This window comes from Pipistrellus kuhlii, unplaced genomic scaffold, assembly GCF_014108245.1.
Source record: "Pipistrellus kuhlii isolate mPipKuh1 unplaced genomic scaffold, mPipKuh1.p scaffold_m20_p_7, whole genome shotgun sequence".
In the NCBI taxonomy this organism is placed as follows: Eukaryota; Metazoa; Chordata; class Mammalia; order Chiroptera; family Vespertilionidae; genus Pipistrellus; species Pipistrellus kuhlii.
Window position 1 is genome coordinate 43,280,316 of NW_023425573.1, and position 22,659 is coordinate 43,302,974.

The 22,659-nt window shown below is 39.0% G+C and overlaps 2 protein-coding genes across 8 annotated transcripts in view; both read left to right on the plus strand.

The window, feature by feature from the left end:
* The window catches only part of LOC118709625 (sodium channel protein type 1 subunit alpha), a 101,245-nt gene extending 89,326 nt beyond the window's left edge, over window positions 1-11,919 (plus strand). For 3 of the 4 annotated variants that reach the window (XM_045575272.1, XM_045575273.1, XM_045575274.1), the window contains exons 23-27: window positions 578-631; window positions 2,166-2,303; window positions 4,040-4,144; window positions 5,969-6,239; window positions 8,583-11,919. In XM_045575272.1, coding sequence (XP_045431228.1) covers window positions 578-631; window positions 2,166-2,303; window positions 4,040-4,144; window positions 5,969-6,239; window positions 8,583-9,760 — 1,746 coding nt within the window. In that variant the 3' untranslated portion in view covers window positions 9,761-11,919. The remainder of the gene's footprint in view (window positions 1-577; window positions 632-2,165; window positions 2,304-4,039; window positions 4,145-5,968; window positions 6,240-8,582) is intronic. The other variant, XM_036421859.2, reaches the window with a different exon arrangement.
* Window positions 11,920-18,450: 6,531 nt separating this feature from the next.
* The window catches only part of TTC21B (tetratricopeptide repeat domain 21B), a 60,886-nt gene continuing 56,677 nt past the window's right edge, over window positions 18,451-22,659 (plus strand). For all 4 annotated transcript variants that reach the window (XM_036421870.2, XM_036421873.2, XM_036421872.2 and 1 more), the window contains exons 1-2: window positions 18,451-18,566; window positions 22,461-22,590. In XM_036421870.2, the coding sequence (XP_036277763.1) occupies window positions 18,546-18,566; window positions 22,461-22,590 (151 nt within the window). In that variant the 5' untranslated portion in view covers window positions 18,451-18,545. The remainder of the gene's footprint in view (window positions 18,567-22,460; window positions 22,591-22,659) is intronic.

Sequence of the window (22,659 nt, forward strand, 5' to 3'; positions counted from 1 at the left end):
ACAGGGATGGGCAAACGTAGGCTAAGAATTGTAATACAAATAAATAATACAAGAAAAACTTTCATACACTCACAACTGTAAACCTACTTTTGCCTATTCCTGTATATCTGCACAATCTTTAGTGTTACACAAAAGAGAAATCTTAAACTTTTGGATATTTTGCTCACCTTACAGATAGATTTCAGCAGATGATCATATCATTGTAATTGTTTTGCTGCTACAGACATTGCCAAATGTGGTGGTATTTGCAAAGCTTTCTAAAAGTATTCTACCAAATTTTGAGAGCACTTTAAGTTGTATGATTTCATTAACTCTAAAGAATTGAGAAATATTTGTGATTTCTCAATCACAAATATCACAAGTATTTGATATCTAATGACCATTTTGTTCATTATGTGTTCTAGAAGTGAAAAGACTTACTAAGATATTGTGTTGGTCCAAAACCCATGTCAGATTTGTTTTGAAAGTCTTTTGGAAAAGGTTTCTTTGTAAAAAATACATGAGTGAGAATATTTATTATAAGTTAGAGCTCAATTATTTGTATGCCAAAGTAAAGCATGTGTGTCCTTTTTTATAGGCCACATTTAAAGGATGGATGGATATAATGTATGCAGCAGTTGATTCCAGAAATGTAAGTATTTTGTAAATATTGTCTTTGATAATATTTGTTAGGTGCTAAAATTAAATCAGCAGAGTACTGCAGCCAAATGGAATGATTTATTTAAAAAATAAAGAAAAAAGTTTGACTCACATTAATATTCAAGTATGTCAATGTTTATAAAAAATATCTTACAAAGATAAATCAAAACTATTTTAAGAGCAAACTAAATTAGCATATTGATATAGTTAATAACTAACAAATATCTTTCTATTAAATATTTCCTATTTTCTCCTCTTACCTACTAATTGTATAATCAGTAATAATTTTGGTGTGCAAGAGCAAATGTGAAAATATATGTGATTGCCAGCTACTGTCCAAATAGCAAGCGGTTGAAATATATAGTTACTCCCCATATTGAATGGTATGAAAGTTTGAGATGTTGTTGTCCAGGCAACCTTAAATTTGTATAACAGTTCCTTTCAAATTAATTCTTTTATTTTGTTTTAGTATCCATACTTTAATAATGCTGTTATCACTTCTACGGCCAACAGATACCTTTAAGACTGTATATCACCAAAAGTAAAGACCTTCTCTACTTGATTTTTTCTACCACAACTTTTTTCTAGCCTCAAGAAAAGAACTAATATCCATGCTCCTTTCAACTCAAGTTTTGCAAAATTAAGGTTTTTCTAAAAGCCTTAGTTTTTTATTCTGAAGCCCAATCTGTTTAGTCTATCATTACAGACTGTCCCGATAATCTTTAAACTGACTCTGTATATAGCTCACTTTTATCTTTCTTGATATGCACTTCTCCTAAGTGGCTTTAGTTTTATATTAAGTGCCATCCTGATATGCTCAAGAGTTGGGTTATTTCACTTGGTTACTTATTTTGTTTTGTGTGTTTGGTTGGCTTTTAACTCTGTTGTCTTTAGAAGGACATAAACCTATGAGTGAACTTTACTCATAGGTTTAATTACTTCTTTACTTCTTTACTAAGTAATAGATAATAGTTCAATGCTAATTTACAATAAGCACAATCTAGATATTAAACTATCAATTAGATTCATAAGATGAGTTCTAGTTATATCTACTAAATTGAAAAAATTCAGTGAATGTTGTAATGTTAAAGATATGATGCTGAAAACCTAAATGAATAATTCAATTATTGTTTGCTGAATAAATTCATGTATGCACAAATGATTGCTTCTAAACACTGTACACATATTAATTCAAGTAAAATTTTTTCACTGATTTTTAAATTATTAAAATTCAGTACCTTAAATTTTTTTTTTCCAAATTTTGTATACTACTGTCCAAATATCAAGATGATAGTTGTATTTACACTTACAAAAGTAGATCCTTTAAGTGTCCTGATAACCAAATTTTTTTACATAAAAATATCCTTAAAGACCACTTTCGGATTTTTTTTAGAGGTAGTTGATTTGGAGAGAAAGGAATTACTGCTTGAATATTACTAGGAATTTTCTGTTCTCATGAAAAAGTACCAATGACTTCTAGTATCAATATGTATTGTGATATTTTACAAAATATTTTCCTTTGGTAGGTGGAATTGCAGCCTAAGTATGAAGAAAGTCTATACATGTATCTTTACTTTGTTATTTTCATCATCTTTGGGTCCTTCTTCACCTTGAACCTGTTTATTGGTGTCATCATAGATAATTTCAACCAGCAAAAAAAGAAGATAAGTATTTCTAATATTTTCTCTCTCATTAAAGACAGTAAAATTATTTGAGGTATTCTCACTACCAAAGTATACTTTAATTCAGAGACCAAATGGGTAGGTATAAAAAAGTCTTTTTTTATATCCTCTCTCTTGCCATACACTGCTCACATTCCTGGGAATAGACTTACAAATCCTCTCTCCCTTCTGTTTTTTTTATTTTTATTTTTAATTGGAAACTAAATTTTCTATCTTTTGAAAGAGAACATTAGAAAGAAACCCAGGCATATGCCCTTTTCCCGATGTCAGCTTACAAAAAATAAAATATTTTTATTGCCTTAGCTAGTTTGGCTTAGTGAATAGGGCATCTGCCTATGGACTGAAGGGTCCCGGGTTTGATTCTGGTCAAGGGCACATGCCTAAGTTGCAGACTCAATCCCCAGTAGAGAGAATGCAGGAGGCAGCTGATCAATATATATATATATATATATATATATATATATATATATATATATATATATGTATATATGTATATATATATATATATATTTATTTATATATATATTTATATATATATATATATATATGGGAAAGGGAGAGAAACATCAATGAGACAGGAACATCATCCATCAGCATGCCCCACACTGTGAATCAAGCTTACAATCTAGGCATGTGCCCTGACCAGGAATTGAACCAGCAACTTCCTGGTTCCTGAGTGGATATTCATCCTCTGAGTCATGGTCCATCCCCTTTAATTATTACTAATATTGTGTTGTAGACAATATCAGGCTCGAGTTCCAAATCCTCTCTATCTACTGGTCTATCACATACCTGTCATACTTATGATCTCTGACTTATCCCTTAACTCTTCTACCAACTCATTCAGTTTTCTTTCCATACTTTTGCACCAATTCTTGGCAGAGTGAAAATGCCTTTCTATGAGTACTCTAAACCATCTTGCAATATAAATATGCTAACTATTACATTTGAATTAAAAAATATTGTCTTTAACTTCAAGAAGGCAGTGTGTATAGTGTAATGAACAAAGTATTTCATTTCTAAGAATCAAATTTTACCTCTCACTTAATATTTGGTCTGAAATAAAATAGTTAGCCTCCCAGTTTCTGGAATTTTTCCTTCATAAAGTAACTAGAGGCCCAGTGCATGAAATTTGTGCACTCGGGAGGGGGATCCCTCAGCCTGGCCTGCGCCCTTTCACATTCTGGGAGCCCTCAGGAGATGTCCAACTGATGGCTTAGGCTCATCCTCTATGGGCAGCAGAACTAAGCTAGCAGTCGGACATCCTTAGTGCTACCCCGGAGGAGGGAGAGGCTCCTGCCACCACTGCTGCACTTGCTAGCCATTAGCCTGGCTTCTGGACGAGTGGCGCTCCCCCTGTGGGAGCACACTAACCACCAGGGGGCAGCTCCTGCATTGAGCGTCTATCCCTCGTGGTCAATGTGCATCATAGGGACCAGCCATTCCACTGTTTGGTTGATTTGCATATTAGCCTTTTATTATATAGGATAATGAAAATAATAAAGTGAATATCAGATGATTGTGAGAATTAAATAGGATTATAGTACCTAAAGTATACTTTTAATTTTTCAAATTTTAAGTCACAGGCATAATTATCCTAACTGGTTGAAGCTTCCGTTTCCTTTTTGAACTACCCCTTTCCTATTTTAAGTTTATCATTAAAATATTGTGTGCAAAGGGACATAGTTTTAACCAGTTTTGTTTTTTCTTTTCTATACTTTGGAGGTCAAGACATCTTTATGACAGAAGAACAGAAGAAATATTATAATGCAATGAAAAAATTAGGATCGAAAAAGCCACAGAAGCCTATACCTCGACCAGGAGTAAGAAATACCAAATGTCATGGGGGGGAAATATACCGAACACAAAAATTTACATAGGTTTTCCTACAAGACCAATAGCAGCTAACATTTCTAGCCTCAAATATTTCTTTAATTTTTTAAAACATCATTAATTCATATATTTTATGGTAATGGTAAAAATTATTTTAAAGAAGATAGAGACCAAAAATAAAAAAGAAGAAACAGAAAATGTGCTCTTAATTTCAAGGGATTTAGAATTATACAGTTGGAATCCAAACTAAATGGCAAAGGACACAAAATACTAGTGAACTGTCATAATATGCTAGCCAGCAGTTGCATTCTTGAGAATGATAAGTAAAATAAATTTTCCCTTGATAAGCCCCAACAGTGGAAATAAAAATGGGTCAACTGTATATAGGAAAAACGTAAGATAGAAGATGTCATAAGAGTTCCTCAGTGACCTAGGGAAATGAGCCAGACAATGGCCGGCAGGGACTGACAGTGGCAGAACTGGCGAGCAGAACCAAGGATCAGTGACAAAGGATGTGAATTTTTAAAAATATCTTTATCGATTTATCTTTATTTGGAGAGAGGAAAAGAGAAGGAGAAAGAAAGGGAAATGTCGATGTGAGAATGAAACATTGATCAGCTGCCTCCTCTACATCCCCTACCAAGGATGAAGCCCGCAACCCAGGCATGTGCCTTGGCAGGAAATATAATAGAACCAGCAACCTTTTGGTGCATGGTAGATGCCCAACTGAGAACCAGCCAGGGCTGAGGGTATGCATTTTTCACATCAGAGAATAAGAGAGTGCTTTTCTGGTCTGGTTGTCTCTGTGTAGACTCAATCAAAAGTGTGTGTCTGACAATGTCAGCAAAGACTGTGTGGTGAAAAAACATCAACACTGCCATACATGAACTTTAAATGCAAAATGTCCTAGAAATCCCAAGTTCCCTTGAACAGTTCTTTGAAAATAAGACAAAATAATTATGTTATTAGATACTGAATTTTGAAATGGATGATGCATGGTTCAACTCATAATGGCACATTTTGGTAAAACAAAATAAAGCGGATTTCTTACCTTCTCATAAACTTAATACATTAATATGCATTTGTATTACTATGCAATGTTTCTTATCAGAAATATCCTTTTGAGAAGAGATTATTACTCTGTGGAATACACACTGGTAAGCAGCAATTTAGATAACCGAATTCAAAAAATTAATGTATTGCCCAGTCAGCATGTCTCAGTGGTTGAGCATTGACCTATGAATCAGGAGGTCATGGTTCGATTCCTGGTCAGGGAACATGCCTGAGTTGCGGGCTCAATTCCCAGTGTGTGGTGTGCAGGAGGCAGCCAATCAATAATTCTCTTTCATCATTGATGTTTCTATCTCTCCCTCTCCCTTCCTCTCTGAAATAAATAAAAATATATTTTTTAAAAGTAATGCATTATAAACCACCTTTTACAAAATTCAGGGCCAATGGTTATTCTGTACAATACTAGAAAGTCAATGGAGAAAGTGCTTCTATAGATGTTAATATGTTCAGGAAAACATCCGAAACTGGTTTGGCTCAGTGGATAGAGCATCGGCCTGCGGACTGAAGGGTCCCGGGTTCGATTCTGGTCAGAGGCAAGTACCTTGGTTGCGGGCACATTACCAGTAGGGGTTGTATAGGAGGCAGCTGATCAATGATTCTCTCATCAATGTTTCTAACTCTCTATCCCTCTCTCTTCCTCTCTGTAAAAAAATCAATAACATATATATATATATATATATTTAAAAAATATATATGTTCAGGAAAACTATTCTGTTGCTAAAAGCATTTCTGTTTCTCTACAGAACAAGTATCAAGGAATGGTCTTTGACTTTGTAACCAGACAAGTGTTTGACATAAGCATTATGATCCTCATCTGTCTCAACATGGTCACAATGATGGTAGAAACAGATGACCAAAGTGAATATGTAACTAGTGTTTTGTCACGCATCAACCTGGTGTTCATTGTGCTGTTCACTGGAGAGTGTGTTCTGAAGCTCATCTCCCTCCGCCATTATTATTTCACCATAGGCTGGAATATTTTTGATTTTGTGGTTGTCATTCTCTCCATTGTAGGTAAGAAGTATTTAAAGTCTCTTAAGTTCAGCTCAATAAAAGTAAAAGTGGGAACAATCAAGTTTACATTAGAGGTCATCCCCCCACTCAGAGATAACCACTAAGAAAATGTTAATGTATTTCATCCACGTGTGTTTGTTTTTCTTATAAAATGAGGCTCCTGCTGTACATACAGTATTGTATCTTATTCTGTTCATTTTAGACACTGGGTGTATTATTTGTCAGTATAATAAACTTTCATTCATTTGAAATAGAAATGTACTATTAACTAAGATCAAAATGTTTTGAGATGTTGAGATTTAATAGCCTATACAATATCTAGATGGCTCTATTGATAAGAGGACTAGAAATTTAGTTTGGTATTTAGGTAATACATTGCATCAGAGATATGGACATAGACATAGAGTCATCAGCAAGTAGATAGGAGTGGAAGTTGATGACAAGAGAAGATAAAGTCTAGAGTGAGAAGAGAATAAAAATAAGAGCAAAATGTTACCAGATTCATATCACAAGTTCTTTAAGGGTATCAGGTATAGATTTTCTAGATTACCCTGAAAGGGTCTATAGTAATGATGCACAAGGGAAAGTGCAGGTGGCACGGGACATTATTTGATGTTTGTTCAAAACCCTTCAACAGGTCACATGAGCAATAGCTCATCTTGTTAAAGATACAACTACAGCTCCAGTGAAACAAAGAAGTGTGTCTGGGACTGAAGCATTCACTCTTTCCTAAACCAGATAATATGATTAGGCCAATATTTAACCATCCAATATGGGGCACCTCTATTGGGCAGATTTTTAAAAAATATATTTTATTGATTTTTTTAGAGGAAGAGAGAGGGATAGAGAGTCAGAAACATCAGTGAGAGAGAATCATTGATCAGCTGCTTCTTGCACCACCCCTACTGAGGATGTGCCCGCAACCAAGGTACATGCCCTTGACCGGAATCGAACCCAGGACCTTTCAGTCCGCAGGTCAACACTCTATCCACTGAGCCAAACTGGTCTCGGCTCTATTGGGCAGATTTTTATTTCATTTCCTTCTCTGAAGAAGTGGATTGATATCCAATTCGTATTTGTATGTAGCCTTTGATTCCTACACTAATCCCTCATATAAACCTTTGTGGATAGGGTACTAAAGTTACGACTCTTCTTATTCTCTCTCTCTCTCTCTCTCTCTCTCTCTCTCTCTCTCTCTCTCTCTCTCACACACACACACACACACACACACACACACACACACACACACAATTATGTAGGCTTACGTACCTGTACAGAATGAGACAGTGTGACTACAAGGCACTTGGTTTCTTGAGCTCCTCTTTAGTACAATTATTATTTCATTATTTAAATGGTAAGAGGAGAAAGAAGCTTAAAAGAAGAGGGCTGAGACAAGTATCAGCTACAGGACACCAAAAAGATCATCAGCCTTAGATTCCTTTATACATGCACCAGAGCATCTATAAATAAATATATAAGAATATTATAGAGGAGACTTGGGAAAGTATTAAGTTCATGGAGAGATGAAAATAGCATCAAATACTGCAGATGATTTTAGATGGTTAAGGACTGAAAAGAGGATATGTGGTTTGCTAATTTCAGGGGGGGAGTATATTCGTGTAAATTTGTTCTTATACTGTTGGCCAATATTATTCAGCCAGAATTAAGAATTTTAACTAATTTTTAAAGATTCAGTCTGGAAATTTTAAGTAGGCTAATAGATAGTTTATAAAGTCAAAAAAAGTACTGTAAAATTTTTATTGAACTGAATGTTGTTTTAACAGAACAGGTGGCTTGAACAACTGAAATTTATTTTCTCAAAGTTCTGGAGGTTAAAAATCCAAGATAAAGGTGCCAGCATGGTGGGTTCCTGATGAGAGCTCCCTTCTTAGCTTGTAGACAGCCACCTTCTCACAGTGTCCTCACATGGCTGCGGGGAGGGGGGCTTGAAGTGGAACAGAAAGCTCTCAGGTTTCTCTTCTTATAAGGGAACTAATCCACCATGAAGGCCCAGCCTGAGGATCTGTTGTAAACCCAATTATTTCCCAAAGGCCTTATCTCCAAATACAGGGAGGATGGTTAAGGCTTTAACATATGAATTTGGGGCTGGAAATATTCCATCTGTTGCAAATATTGAGTTAACATAATACTGGATGCCATTTTGGTTTATTTATAATCTATATTATATACAATTATATATGTGTGTGTATACATTAAATTTATTGTTATGTAAACTGCATATCAATACTCTGAACTTTACCTTAGAGCCTTGACAGAAACTTGTGTTATTTTAATAGATAACTTCTTCATTGGTTGACATTCTCATTTTTTTTTTATCTACAGGCATGTTTCTGGCTGAGCTGATAGAAAAATATTTTGTGTCCCCTACCCTGTTCCGAGTGATCCGTCTTGCCAGGATTGGCCGCATCCTACGTCTGATCAAAGGGGCAAAGGGGATCCGCACGCTGCTCTTTGCTCTGATGATGTCCCTCCCTGCGCTGTTTAACATCGGCCTCTTGCTCTTCCTGGTCATGTTCATCTACGCCATCTTCGGGATGTCCAACTTTGCCTATGTCAAGAGGGAAGTTGGAATCGATGACATGTTCAACTTTGAAACCTTTGGCAACAGCATGATCTGCCTGTTCCAGATCACCACCTCTGCTGGCTGGGACGGGCTGCTGGCACCTATTCTCAACAGCGGGCCTCCAGACTGTGACCCCGATAAAGTAAACCCTGGAAGCCAAGTGAAGGGAGACTGTGGAAACCCATCTGTCGGGATTTTCTTTTTCGTCAGCTATATCATCATATCCTTTCTGGTGGTGGTGAACATGTACATCGCTGTCATCCTGGAGAACTTCAGTGTCGCCACTGAGGAAAGCGCAGAGCCCCTGAGTGAGGATGACTTCGAGATGTTCTACGAGGTCTGGGAGAAGTTTGATCCCGATGCCACCCAGTTCATGGAGTTTGAAAAACTATCGCAGTTTGCAGCTGCTCTTGAACCCCCTCTCAATTTGCCACAGCCCAACAAACTCCAGCTCATTGCCATGGACTTGCCCATGGTCAGTGGCGACCGGATCCACTGTCTTGACATTCTATTTGCTTTTACTAAGAGGGTTCTGGGAGAGAGTGGAGAGATGGACGCTCTCCGAATACAGATGGAAGAGCGGTTCATGGCTTCTAACCCATCAAAGGCCTCCTACCAGCCAATTACTACAACTTTAAAACGAAAACAAGAGGAGGTGTCTGCTCTCATTATTCAGCGTGCTTACAGGCGCCACCTTTTGAGGCGAACTATGAAACAAGCTTCATTTATGTACAACAAAAACAGACTCAAAGGTGGGGTTAATCTTCTCGGAAAAGAAGACATGATCATTGACAGAATAAATGAAAATTCTATTACAGAAAAAACTGATCTGACCATGTCCACAGCAGCTTGTCCACCCTCCTATGACCGGGTAACGAAGCCAATCGTGGAAAAACACGAGCAAGAAGGCAAAGATAAAAAAGCCAAAGGGAAATAAACAAAACAAAAATAAATAAATAAATAAATAAATAAATAAATAAATAATAATTGGGTTACTATTTGTTTACAAGCCTGTGAAGGTGATGTCTTTTTGTCAACAGGACTCCTTTAGGAGGTCAATGCCAAACTGACTGTTTTTACACAAATCTACTTAAGGTCAGTGCCTACAATAAGACAGTGACCCCTCGTCAGAAAACTGCAACTCTGTGTAGAAGGGGAGATGACAGGAGGTTACTGCTCTCACTACCAGCTGACACTGCTGAAGGCAAGAGACAAAACGGCTACTCAGAATGTGAGGACCAGTTCCAAGGGGTGCAAACCTATGATTTGGGTTGTTTAACATGAAACACTTTAGTGTCTGTCGTAGTTGTATCCACTCTTTGCATTTCAACTGCCACATTTGTCACATTTTTACGAAATCTGTTAGTGGATTCATCTTTTGTTTTGTTTGTTTTTCCAATCCATATGTTGTGTATTATATGTGACTATTTTTGTAAACGGGGCTTCTGTTGGGAAATAGAGTAAAGAACCTCTTTACCAGGTATGCCACCGGGAGTGATGGCCATCACATCGCCCTCCTAACTGAACAAAGACGTGGTTTGCATCAGGGCCTGTGACGCTTAGAGATCATGCATGAAAAAAGGTCATGAGGAAAGCAATGAGTTCTTAAATTCCATCCGTGTTTCCGGAGGGGTAATCAGGTGATCACTGGAGGTGCTTTGCTCATCTTGTTTTGTGTTTTTTGTTTTCAAATCCAGCCCCTAGACCAAGTACATCATTTTGGGGGTGGTAGGCCATTAAACGTTAGTAGGTGCAAACTTCATTCAAATGTCTGGAATCATAATGTTATGTTTTTGATTATTGTATTAAAAAAACAAACAAACACTAAATAATGAGCATTGCTTCTCCCCTGAAGACGGAATTGACCAAAAGAACCCTTTATAAATTTCTGCTTAATCCTGCACTTTGTTTAGCCATCTTCAGCTCAGCAAGATCAACGCTGTATATGTTACTGAAATGCTATTTATTATGTAAATAGTCATTTTACCCTGTGGTGCACGTTTGAGCAAACAAATAATGACCTAAGCACAGTATTTATTGCATCAAATATGTACCACAAAAATGTAGAGTGCAAGCTTTACACAGGTAATATAAAATATTCTGTACCATTATAAATAGTTTGGATGCTACAAATGCATGTTTTTTATTACCATGCTGCTATATCTGGTTTCTCCCATGGCTCGGAATCTTGTTTATGAGAAACCGTATGTCAGTGGTAATTGTTCAACCGACTTCATTTCTTTATGCCATTTAGCAATAGTTTGCAGCACTTTAATAGCCTTTTGGTTATTTTTAAATTTTAAGTGGATAACATATGGTGTATAGCCAGACTGTACAGACATGTTTAAAAATAAACAAACAAAAAAACCTTGCTTAACCTGTTAAAAATGTGTTTAGAATTTTATAAGCAAATATAAATACTGTAAAAAAAAAAGTCATTTTATTTTATTTTTCAGCATTATGTACATAAATATGAAGAGGAAATTAATTACCTTCAGGTTGAGATCACAATCACTTTTCTTACTTTCTGTCCATAGTACTTTTTAATGGAAGAAATTTGCTAAAAAAAAGAAATGAAAACAAGACTGGGTATTTGTGTATTTCTGCTTTTTATTACATTTGCTAAGTTTAGATTATTTCATAATTTTAAGGGCCAAAATGGGTTCACAATTCACATCCAAATTATGCTTTGTAATCAGAAAAGGGTATAAAATTTTATTTACATTTTTTGGTGGCATCTGTACTAGCTGATTGAAGGTAGTGTTTATTGTTTATTTTTTCATTTTTGTCCTTTTCCCTAACTTCTTTTATATTTTTATTTCTTTGGACTCATGCTGCTTTAGATTGCAGTAAATATGATGTGGGTTTCACATTCTCCCCCCACAAAAATAGAGTAGTGAACTTATCTAGGCAATTACATCAGGACATTTTGTGTTTCTTACAGAAGAAGCAAACTGTAGGCTCCTCTTTTTCTTAAAACTACTTAGATAAACTGTATTCGTGAACTGCATGCCGGAAAATGCTACTGTTACCCTAAATGATGCTAACCAACATTAAAAATGTGCAAAACTAATAAAGATTACATTTTCTATTTTATTGTTTGCCCGGGTACTTTTTGTTAAAGTATTTTATAACAAAACAAAGCTATATTTATTCAACCAACTGGGGGAGAAGGGGAGCTAAACTTCCACACATACACACACAACTGGGTCTACCTGGGCTGACAGTAAGCTGTGTCTCTGTTAGGTGAAAGAAAAGAGTATAAGCTGATGTCTTCAGGAGGAGACATAAGGAAACCCAAATATTGGCGGATGGTGACTTGAAGCACAAAAAGAATCCCTTAAATTTGCATTTTAAAAAAGTAAAAGTTGCTGTGTGTGGGTTGGATATTTTGTTTGTACCTCCAGGGCCACACTTCTCCAAGCTTCTCCATGTGGCTCTGTGTGAGGGTAATTATATGCACTGCATCAGTCTCATCAAGCAATCTCTTACTCGACAGCTCACCACTGCTTTGGCCATTGGGAAGCAGCATCAGGAAAGCACCAATGGGAGAAGAGTGAATTGGGTTCTTATTTCCAGTGGTTCCTTTGTTGAGCTGTTCTGGGCTGGCAGTGGCTGCATTTGACAATCTGTTATGAAACCAGAAGGGAGAATATGACCTTGACAAGAAAAAGAGCAGTAATGTACAGTACTCTCATCCTTATATAAGTTTGTCTTTTCACATCATAACCCTAAAACAACACAATAATACTGATTTATCAATGACTGAAAAGAATTTTCTATTTCTGATCAATATAAATAAGAATTATAGAAGAATTCTTGCTGATTTTTTATATTCCACATCCATACTAGAACTCAGCAAATACAAAGAGAACTGGAGAACGTAATGTTTTTATATCAAGTCAAAATTGTACAGACAGAATCTAACCATAAAGAAAATCAAATTGAGGGCATTCTATAAAATAATGACTGTAATCTTCAAAAATATTAATGTTATAACAAGCAAAAATAAATAAATAAATAAATAAATAAATAAATAAATAAAGGCCAAGGAACTGGTTGTCACTAAGGAACTATAAAAACTAAACATAATTGTTGAGTCTAGATTCAATACTGGACTAGGAAAGTAATAGTGATTATGAATATTACTGGGAAAACTAAGTTTAAAGGTAGACTGTTGATTAATTATTATCATTCTAAATGGGTTAATTTCCCTAATTTTATTAAGTATAGTGCTGCTATTATATCACCACAGGTAATGTCCTTGTTCTTGGAAAATGCACACTAAGATATTTAAGGGTGAATGGTGTCTGCAATTCATTCTCAAATGGGTTCAAAGGAAATTTATACTAATAAAAGGGTAATATGCTAATTAGACCAAATAAACCAGATGTTTTCTGGACGTCCTTCTGGACAAAGCTGCAACAGCTGTGAGGGCCAAGGAGGGCAGCCATGGCAGCCAGCAGTGGCAGCAGCATCAGCGTGATGGGAATGGTGCCTAGCCCTGATCAGCTCAGTCACCTCCAGCTGAGGGAGACCAGAGGCAGCAGCAGTGGCAGAGTGATGGGGATGGCACCTTCCCCTGAACAGCCCGGTCACCTCCGGGGAGTGGGCCTAAGCCATCAGTAAGATATCCTCTGAGGGTTCCTGAACTGTGAGAGGGGGGTAGGCCGGGCTGAGGAACTCCCACCCCAGTGCACAAATTTTCATGCACCAAGCCTCTAGTCAATTATAAGTATCTATGTGTTTGTGTAAATTTAGATACATAGATAAATATGGATATAAATGTGATAAATATGTGTGTCTTTTGGGAAGGAATGATTTTTTTGTTGCTGTGTGTTATTGAAGTGTGAATATATGTGTATTCACTCTACAGCCTGTTTTTGGTATCCTAAAATTTATTACTTTTGCCCTCAAACATAGATATGTTACCTCCAGTTACCTTAAATAATACTATATTGTAACTCTTGTTTCCTGGAAGTCATGTTTCTAAAAAGTAACTAAATGATATATTCTTTATCCTTCATGATAATTCTTATATTGCTAAAAAAATAAGGCTATTTTATGAGAAATCTGTAGTTAAGATTCAGATAACTTGCTTTTACTTCACCAAAAAACATGAGGACATTGTCAAGAACTTCTTCAACTTCCTTCGTCTCCAATGAAAAATGTCTTTCTTCTCTTCCTTTCCTTTCTACTCTTTTTCCTTCCTTGCTCCTCCCTTTGCTATCCTTTCTTTCCCTCTCTTCTTCTCCCTCCTTTTCCTTTCCTTCATATCTTCCCAGAGATCATTTTCCCTCATTCATTTCTACATACCCTGATATGTGTTCCATAGGTTATTCTCCTCTCTTGTATCTATTCTCTCTCTGACTCTTGATTAATCCTTTTTGACTGGATTTGCATTTTCAAAACTGTTTTTATTTATTCTTGCAAAATAACTGCTCAAGTCTGATGCATTTTGACCCACAAATATCTCATTCCTTTTAAAAATTACCTTCTAAAATCAGGGTTCTACACTTACCACCTTCTATCTCAGTTAAAATTCAATGAAATATGGGTCCCAATGATATTTAGGTGAAATTTTGGCTGTGAATAATCTTATTAGCATAGCACTTTGAGTTTTCAAAATGAAATTCTGGCTGTTATCCTTCTCAATATCATTAGGAGGGAAAGACTAGAAAATACAGAAGGTGGATATATGAACAAAAACTGTTACCCATGTGAAGCAAAACTGTATGTACTGTTATTGGTTATCATGAATTACATCTCCCTGTTTAATGCTTACTTAGAAAGGCAAGATATTCATAGAGCTATTCAATTCTAACTGCAGCAATTTTTTTCTTTTGTTGTTGTTGTTTGTTTATATATACACTAATGTGCACAAAAATTCAATGTGCACAAAATTCGTGCACATTAAAAGATGGACCCAGAGTCAAGTCTTCGCCCACCCACATGCACCTCAAAATCATGTGAGACCCAGACCCGGTGCCCCCCTCATTGGGTTAGATCCAGACCTGGTCAGTCCCACCCTTGTCAAGCCCCGCTGGGCAAGGGGTGTAGCTTCAGGTCTCCTGGCCTGGCACCAGGGCAGGGGGCGTGGCCATAGGTCCCCCAGATGGTGGTTGGGGTTTGGCTTTAACTTATGTGAAGAAGAATCGTTGAGGCATTTGTAAATAAATAAGTAAATAAATAAATAAATTTAAAAGCAGAGTGAAGGTGCTAGATGGAGCAGATTTTGACTTTTAGGAAAAGGACATAGAAAGCAGGAACATAATTTAAGAAGCTACTGAGGAAACAAGAAAGCAATGATGGGACATAGCCTTGACCACCCTCCTCATCTCTGTTTCTACTTCCTGAAACAAACCCACCCTTCAGAATTCAGCGACAGCTTTCTTGTTTCTTATTACTGGAAGAGAACTGTATGTCCCATGTACTCTATGGGATTCTGATGCACGTATCCAACCCCAGACACTTTTGAGAATGAAGGCGAGGAATGTTAATAATCACACTAAAACAGCAGGCATACGTGCAGACTGTTCTACGCAAACAGGACCTCACATATGCCATTTGTATGGCATGTAAACTGCCTCGGTGCAGTGGTTGGAATGTGGGCTTCTTCCTCTCATCTCCCTTCTCCTCCACTTCTGCCATGAGAACACACAATACATAATGTCTGATAATCAGAAACTGGCCCGAAGTACTTTGTATCTTTTACAGTATTTTGTAAAAGATACACAGGAGGTGCTTAGTAGATAGTTTGTAAATGAGCAAATTAGTTAATTAATTGTTAGCATTGCTTTGAATTGCTTTTCTCTTAAGTTATTTACCTCTCTAAGATCTTTTCCTCTTGTATACTATATTAGAGGCCTGTCATTATATGTAAAATATATAAACTAATAACATCACAAAAGTTACCAATGAAACTCAGCTTTGGTATACTATAGTAATAGTGGGTATCTATAATAATAAAAGCATAATATGCTAATTAAACCAGACATCCTTCCAGATGACTTTCCAGACAAGTCGGGGCTGTGAGAGAAGCCTGGGTCTTGGATGCCAGAGGGAAGCTGGTGCCAGCAGCCAGGGGAAGGAAGGCCTATTCTTGCATGAATTTCATGCATTGGGTCTCTAGTACATATAATAAACATTTAAATAAACATATATGACATCCATAAGAGCACATACACTTCCTCTATGTTATATAAGAAATAAACATAGTGTAAGTGTAGATATAGGTGTACATTGATATATACATAAATATTTCCAAGGTATAGGAGTCCACACATTGATATTTAACTTTTTAGAACTGAAGGGTTATACAATACTCACCTCATTCTTTGTCATGTGGAACTATTGAACTGCACCATTTTAAATTTATTTCTCTGAAAGGAATTAGGGCTTCTGGACCTTGTTTTCTTCTCAGCATCGCTTGGCCTGGTTCTTATCTGCATTATTAATGTTCATTTTTCATCGAGGATGGTGAAGAAATGTCTTGTTCAGCAGTATCTCTGGAAGTCATTGAAAACACAGATTTCTAAAGGCAAGCAAATTGTACCTTTGTTCAACCGCAGTGGTAAGTGCAGCCTTTTGCCTTACCTTAGGGAAAATATCCTGAAATAGGTGCAATGCTCAGGCAAAATATAGTAACCAGAAGATTGTGAACTTACAAATATTTAAGAAGCTAAATAATAGAATTTATGGAGAATGGTCAGAGTACCTAGAAATATTTTGCTCAGAAAAAGGAGAGTGAGGAAGGACTTCATTCAAATAGGCAGAGGTCGTTCTACTTGTCATATATAATGTTCGTTGAAATAAAACTCATTTGGCAGTTAACAGCATTAAATACAGTATGAAACTAGCCAGGTATGTCTTAGGACTTTATGATATTCTGCTTTTCCGACCAAAACCTAGCTGTTTCCATGGCATTCTCTTGGCCTTCCTTTGAACATCCAAATCAATCCAACCATGACCTCAGCATGGTGGGCCCCAAATCTCTGGAGCTATTACATAACCACTTTCAACAATCTTAGAACAATTAAGAAAAACACTCATCTAATTTGAAAAACCTCCCAGGGCAATATCTAAAAATACAGTTCTAAGGGTCACCTGAAATTAAATCAGAATCCCCATCAATACATATATACAAACATACCTTGGCTGGTATGGCTCAGTGGTTGAAGTGTGGTCTGAGCACCAAAGGATCTTGAGTTCAATTTCCGGTCAGGGGTGCATACCTGTATGAATATCAATGGAGAAAATCCATTGGGTGGGGATTAACAAAAAATAAACAGATAGATAGGTAAAATAAATAAATATCTCAGTGAGAAGCTTGACCAGTTTGTGCCTTTAACCATGCTCCTGAGACATTTTCATCCAGATGAACTTTTCACTTGGAAGCAAAAGCATCCAGTTAAGTAAGGATCACATTCTTTGATGACCACATTGGTTTGCAGTATTCTCTTCCGCATACCAAGTGCAGATTAATCCACTGCTCTCAATATCAGACCCGCAGCTATGACCACAGACATTTAGCTTGACTATAAATGTTGGAAACCAAAAGATCAATCCTTATGAAAATAATATGTGCTTCCTTGGGCGGGATATCTTTCAAAGGAAGCCAATGACAGACATTAACTAACCTTGAAGACTGGGAGAGCAGCCACCCCCTTCCCTCAAGTTGTCACTACCCAGTCTGCTGGCACCAGAGGAAAGCCAATGTTCATGGACTCCACAACAGATTTACAACCAGACTCACACAACTATACATCACGCCGACTAAATTAACACTAGGTCAAAATTTGGAATTCATGTAAATGACCTCAAAGATCACTGACACCTCAAATCTTAACTACTATTTAGAAAATACCTTTAAGGAGAAATAGAAAATCTCTTAGTCTATTATATTTTAATTTAATGTTCTGAAACAGTGAAAAAACAGAATTGCCTGATGGGTACAGACATAAAAGCCTGCCTAAAAATTAATTTTATTGCCAACTTAAAATCAATTGTATCATTTTTTTAAAAATCAAGATAAATTGTTCCTCTCACTATCAGGGATGTAAAAAAAAAAATAATTGAATAGTCATCCTAACAACATCCTAATCACGGGGTTGCAGCAATGCCTGTGAAGATGAGAGCCCATACAAATTTGTGATTTTTTCCGCGCCACCTTGTGGCCATAATACAACCACAAGGGACACTTACAGGGTTTTTTCCCCCCTAAACTGGCCAGGCCCTCAGATCGCCGCGCTGCTGGAACCTGCCTCAGCACAAACTGGTGCCCTGTCCTGGCACCAGAGAGGTCTCTTCTCCCTCCCATATTTTCTTTAAGATTTTTTATTGACGTTTAGAGGTCCGCTGGTTGGGAATCTTCCCTACTTTCTTTATTCCTCCATTTCCTCGCCTCGGGCCCGCCACCCACCGTCCTCCTCGGGCGGCCTCTCGGTCCGGCCTCCTTTGTCTTTCCCTCCCTCCGCGGCGCCCAGGTTCCCAGCCGCAGCCCTGCCACCCGCAGCCTGGCCCACGGGTCCCGGTCCCCGCCTCCCTCCAATCCCTGCAGCGAGGAAGGCCCGCCTTCCCCGCGGCAGCCAATGGCGGCGTGACCCCGCCCCTTTGGGCCCGCCCACCGGGCCCGGGAGCGCGAGTGGGATTTGGGCCTCGCGGCGGCGCCGGGACCCCGGCTGCTCCCGGCGGCTCGCGGCCCAGCGCCGGGAGGCGGAGCCATGGACGCGCAGGGGCTGAAGGTAAGCGGACGGACCCCGGATGTGGGGCGCCTCTGGGGTGCACCGGGGGGCGTGGGGACCAGCCTGGCGGGCGGCCTGGTCACCGCCCCGGCGCTGGGCTTTGGGAGCTGAGTTCGGGGCTGCCTCCCCGGCGCTGCTCCCCGAACTGCCCGTGCCCCCGTGCGCTGTGTGCACTTTGACCTCTGTGCGCTGTTCGCTCGGAAACCCGGGTCACACATCACCCCGCCTGTGCCTCCCGGGGCGATCGATGTTTGGGGTCCGCTCCCCGAAAAGGAGCCGGAAAGGGGAAATGGGAAATGGGCTGGAAAATGGAGGCGTCTCTGTGTCAGAGGGGTGGTTTTCTCTGTGCATCGCCGATCCGTCGGTTCAGCATTTACTAACAGTCCACCTAAGAAACTGTGTGGAAACAAAGACGGGAGACTTGGAAACAAGTTGCTTTGGGGATGCCGGAGCTCTCAGCACATGTGTGCCCTGCATCCTTGGTCCGGCAGCGGACAGTGCTGCAGGGCGCGCACACAGTGTGTCCACTGGGCGCTGGAGGTGGTGATGGGCAGAACCGGGCAGTCCCTGCCTGCACACCTGGGCTGGCTGGTGCCGGAGAAAACCGTAACTAAATGACTGCATTGCGTTCCTTGAATGCCTTGTGTGTCTGGCGTTATTTGCTTTAAACACTGCAATAATAACATTTCATGAAAAGCCTCTCCATCTCGGGTTTTACATTTGACTTAGGAGACGTTAGACTAGGGGTGTCGAACTCAATCAGAGAAGGGGCCAAAATCTAAAATCCAGCCTAAATCGCGGGCCGAATGGTTTACTGAACAGTCATAAACTGTCATTGTGATGGAAACGCAGCGGAGTGCAGTGATGACAGCGCGGTGCGGGCCACATTGCAAGGCCTGGCGGGACGGATTTGGCCCGCAGGCCTTGTGTTTGACTCATGTGCGTTAGACCCTAAACAAGGAAATAAAATGGGAGCCACGTTAGTCGGTGATAGGTGGGTGAAGGACAGTTGGGCAGGGGTAGGGAATGCTGCAGTGGCGATATTTTGCCTCCATGTTTACATTATTGTATCTTCCTGTGAAGCCTACTCCCAACCCCTTAAATTTTTGTCATCACTTGAAATGTAACCTTTGTACTGCCACCCAAATTTAGATATATTCGATAATAATAACTTGCTAAAAACTGTTAATGCAGTTCCTCATCACTTAGACCAGAACCTTGGTCAGCAAACTGTGGCCCCTTGAGTGTGGCTCTTCCACAAAATACCACAGCCTGGGTGAGTCTATTTTGAAGAAGTGGTGTTAGAAGAAGTTTAAATTTAAAAAATTTGGCTCTCAAAAGAAATTTCAATCGTTGTACTGTTGATATTTGGCTCTGTTGACTAATCAGTTTGCAGACCACTGAGCTAGATTATCAGCTTAATAGAGGACACTTCTTGACCCTACCTGCCTCTCCCATTTAGTCACCCAGTAATCCCTGTCTTACTTAAGGTTCTAGAACAGGAAATGGCAACCCTTGACTTTGTTCCAATAAATTCTTATTTGTGAATCCTGAAATTTGAATTTCATATGTGATATGAAGTATTTTTCTTCCTTTTTCCTTTTCTTAACAATTTGAAAGCATACAAACCATTCTTACCTTGCCGGCCATAGAAAACAGGCATAGGCTAGATATGGCTATGTGCCATAGTTTGCCAATCCTTTCTCTAAATCACATGTGTCAAACACAAGGCCCGCGGGCCAAATCCGTCACGCCAGGCCTTGCAATGTGGCCCGCACCGCGCTGTCATCACTGCACTCCGCTGCGTTTCCATCACAATGACAGTTTATGACTGTTCAGTAAACCATTCGGCCCGCGATTTAGGCTGGATTTTAGATTTTGGCCCCTTCTCTGATTGAGTTCGACACCCCTACTCTACATTATGAAATGACTTTTAGTCCTCTGCATGCCACCCATCCCGACGTTTCATTACTGTGTTGTTGCAGTGCCTCTGCCTCTCTGTGTTCCTGTACCTTCCTCACACATCATGAGAGGGACGTAGGAAGAGTGTGTTTATGTGTGGAGGGGGAGTAAGAGTTTGCAAATCAAGAATCATACTGTATTATATATTACATCTGAAGTTGTCTCCAAGAATCTTTCTCTTACCCTTTGCACTCCGCTGTCCCCTCTCAGGGGACATCGGAATTCTAGCATATCACTCGGATGTCCCCTCTCAGGGGGGACATTGCAGTTTATTAGTGATTACGGGGAATTGAGTTAATTCAACGCACGTGTCCGCCGCAAAGTAGCGTCAAGTAGCTGGTAGCCAATGTCCAGAATGGTTCGGAGTGCAAAGGGTTAATTTTACTTTTCCCTGCTATCCACACCCAATCCTCACTCTCCTATATCTTCAAAGCAACTTTTCTTGTATTTAGTGCATCGTATTTTAGTTTTCTTAGATTCTGGTCTCACTTGAAAAACCTAACTACAATATTTCTGAGCAGGAACTCATCTTCATATTCATAGTACCTCACCCAGGTCCTGACACTAGTTGGTGGTCAGTAAATGTTCCGCCGAACAACCTAACATGAACCAAGATAGGTAGTGGTAGTATGGAGGGTGGGGATTAGGCTACAAAACAGAAGAAGCTACTGACTGCTTACTTAGGGAATCCTGGCAGAGGGAGGATTCCATGACTCCATGTCTGGCTTGGGCAGTGGAGCAAATGGAAGGATGAATCTGGAACTTCCGTGAGAGGTCTTGGCTGGACACTTAGCGTTTTATTTCATCAGCGTATAAGGTTAGGAGGAACTTTACTTTTCAAATAGGATTCTTACAGTATGATATCTTAATCTTCACAGTGACCTGTAAACAACTAACAGCATTTTACAAGTGAGCAAACTCAGGAGCTATAAGATGGATCAGAAATTTGAAACCAGGTCTTTTTCTCTGTAAGCCATATCCTTTCCTCCTCCCTCTCCTCCCATTTATTGATTTTTAGAGAGAGAAGGGAGAAGGGGTAGAGAAAAGCATTGATGTATTTATCAGTTGTTGGCCTCCTGCATGCCCTCTACTGGGAATCGAGCTTGCAGCTCGGGCATGTGTGTCCTGACGGACGGAACCAGAGGCCTATTGGTTCCTGGGTGGATGCTCAACTGCTGAGCCACACAGGCCAGGCCGGTTCAGCCATGTCCTTTTTACAATACCATGCCACTGCCTTTTCAGTTAGATTCTTAGTGATACTAACTACTGGACAGAAGTCAAATAAAATGATATTAAAAGTGTCCTTAATGCCCTGATTAGTTTGGCTCATGGATAGAGTGTCGGGCCTGCAGATGGAAGGGTCCCAGGTTCGATCCCAGTCAAGGGCATGTACCTTGGTTGCGGGCACATCCCCAGTAGGGAGTATGCAGGAGGCAGCTGATCGATGTTTCTCTCTCATCGATGTTTCTAGTTTCTATCCCTCTCCCTTTCTCTCTGTAAAAAAATCAATAAATATGTTGTTGGGCTGTTGTTTTTTTAAGTGTCCTTAGTGTTGGGAAATGGCTTATTCCTACCCTGGGGAAGGAGTACTGGAGGACAACTGCGTTTTATTGAGATGTGCTGTGGAGTCTTGGAGAGGGAATATGGGTCACACTTGCAGGAAATATAGCCAAGGAGGAGACTGGATAGCAGGGAAAGGCAAAGTAAAAGTTCCAGAGAACATACGCTTGACAATTTAGAAGAAAGGATTGAAATTAATAGAAAACATCCAGATATTTAAATAATTTTGTGTTCGTTGTGTTCTGTATTCCTTAGTATTGAGTGCTATGCTTTAATAAGTTTTAGATTGTTCAAGATTTTAGATTAATATCTGCTTAGGTATTTCAGAACATCAGAATCTCCTCGTAACATTTAGTTCTTATTTCCCTTTAGACTTTGATTAATTACTATTGTCAAGAGAGGTATTTCCATCATGTGTTACTTGCTGCCAGTGAAGGAATTAAGAAGTATGGTAATGACCCCGTCTTCAGGTTTTATCATGCCTATGGTACATTAATGGAAGGTATGTGCAGATTATTAACCGTGCTGCATACGTTTTGAATTCTTGTTTTGCACTAAGAATATTTTTCAC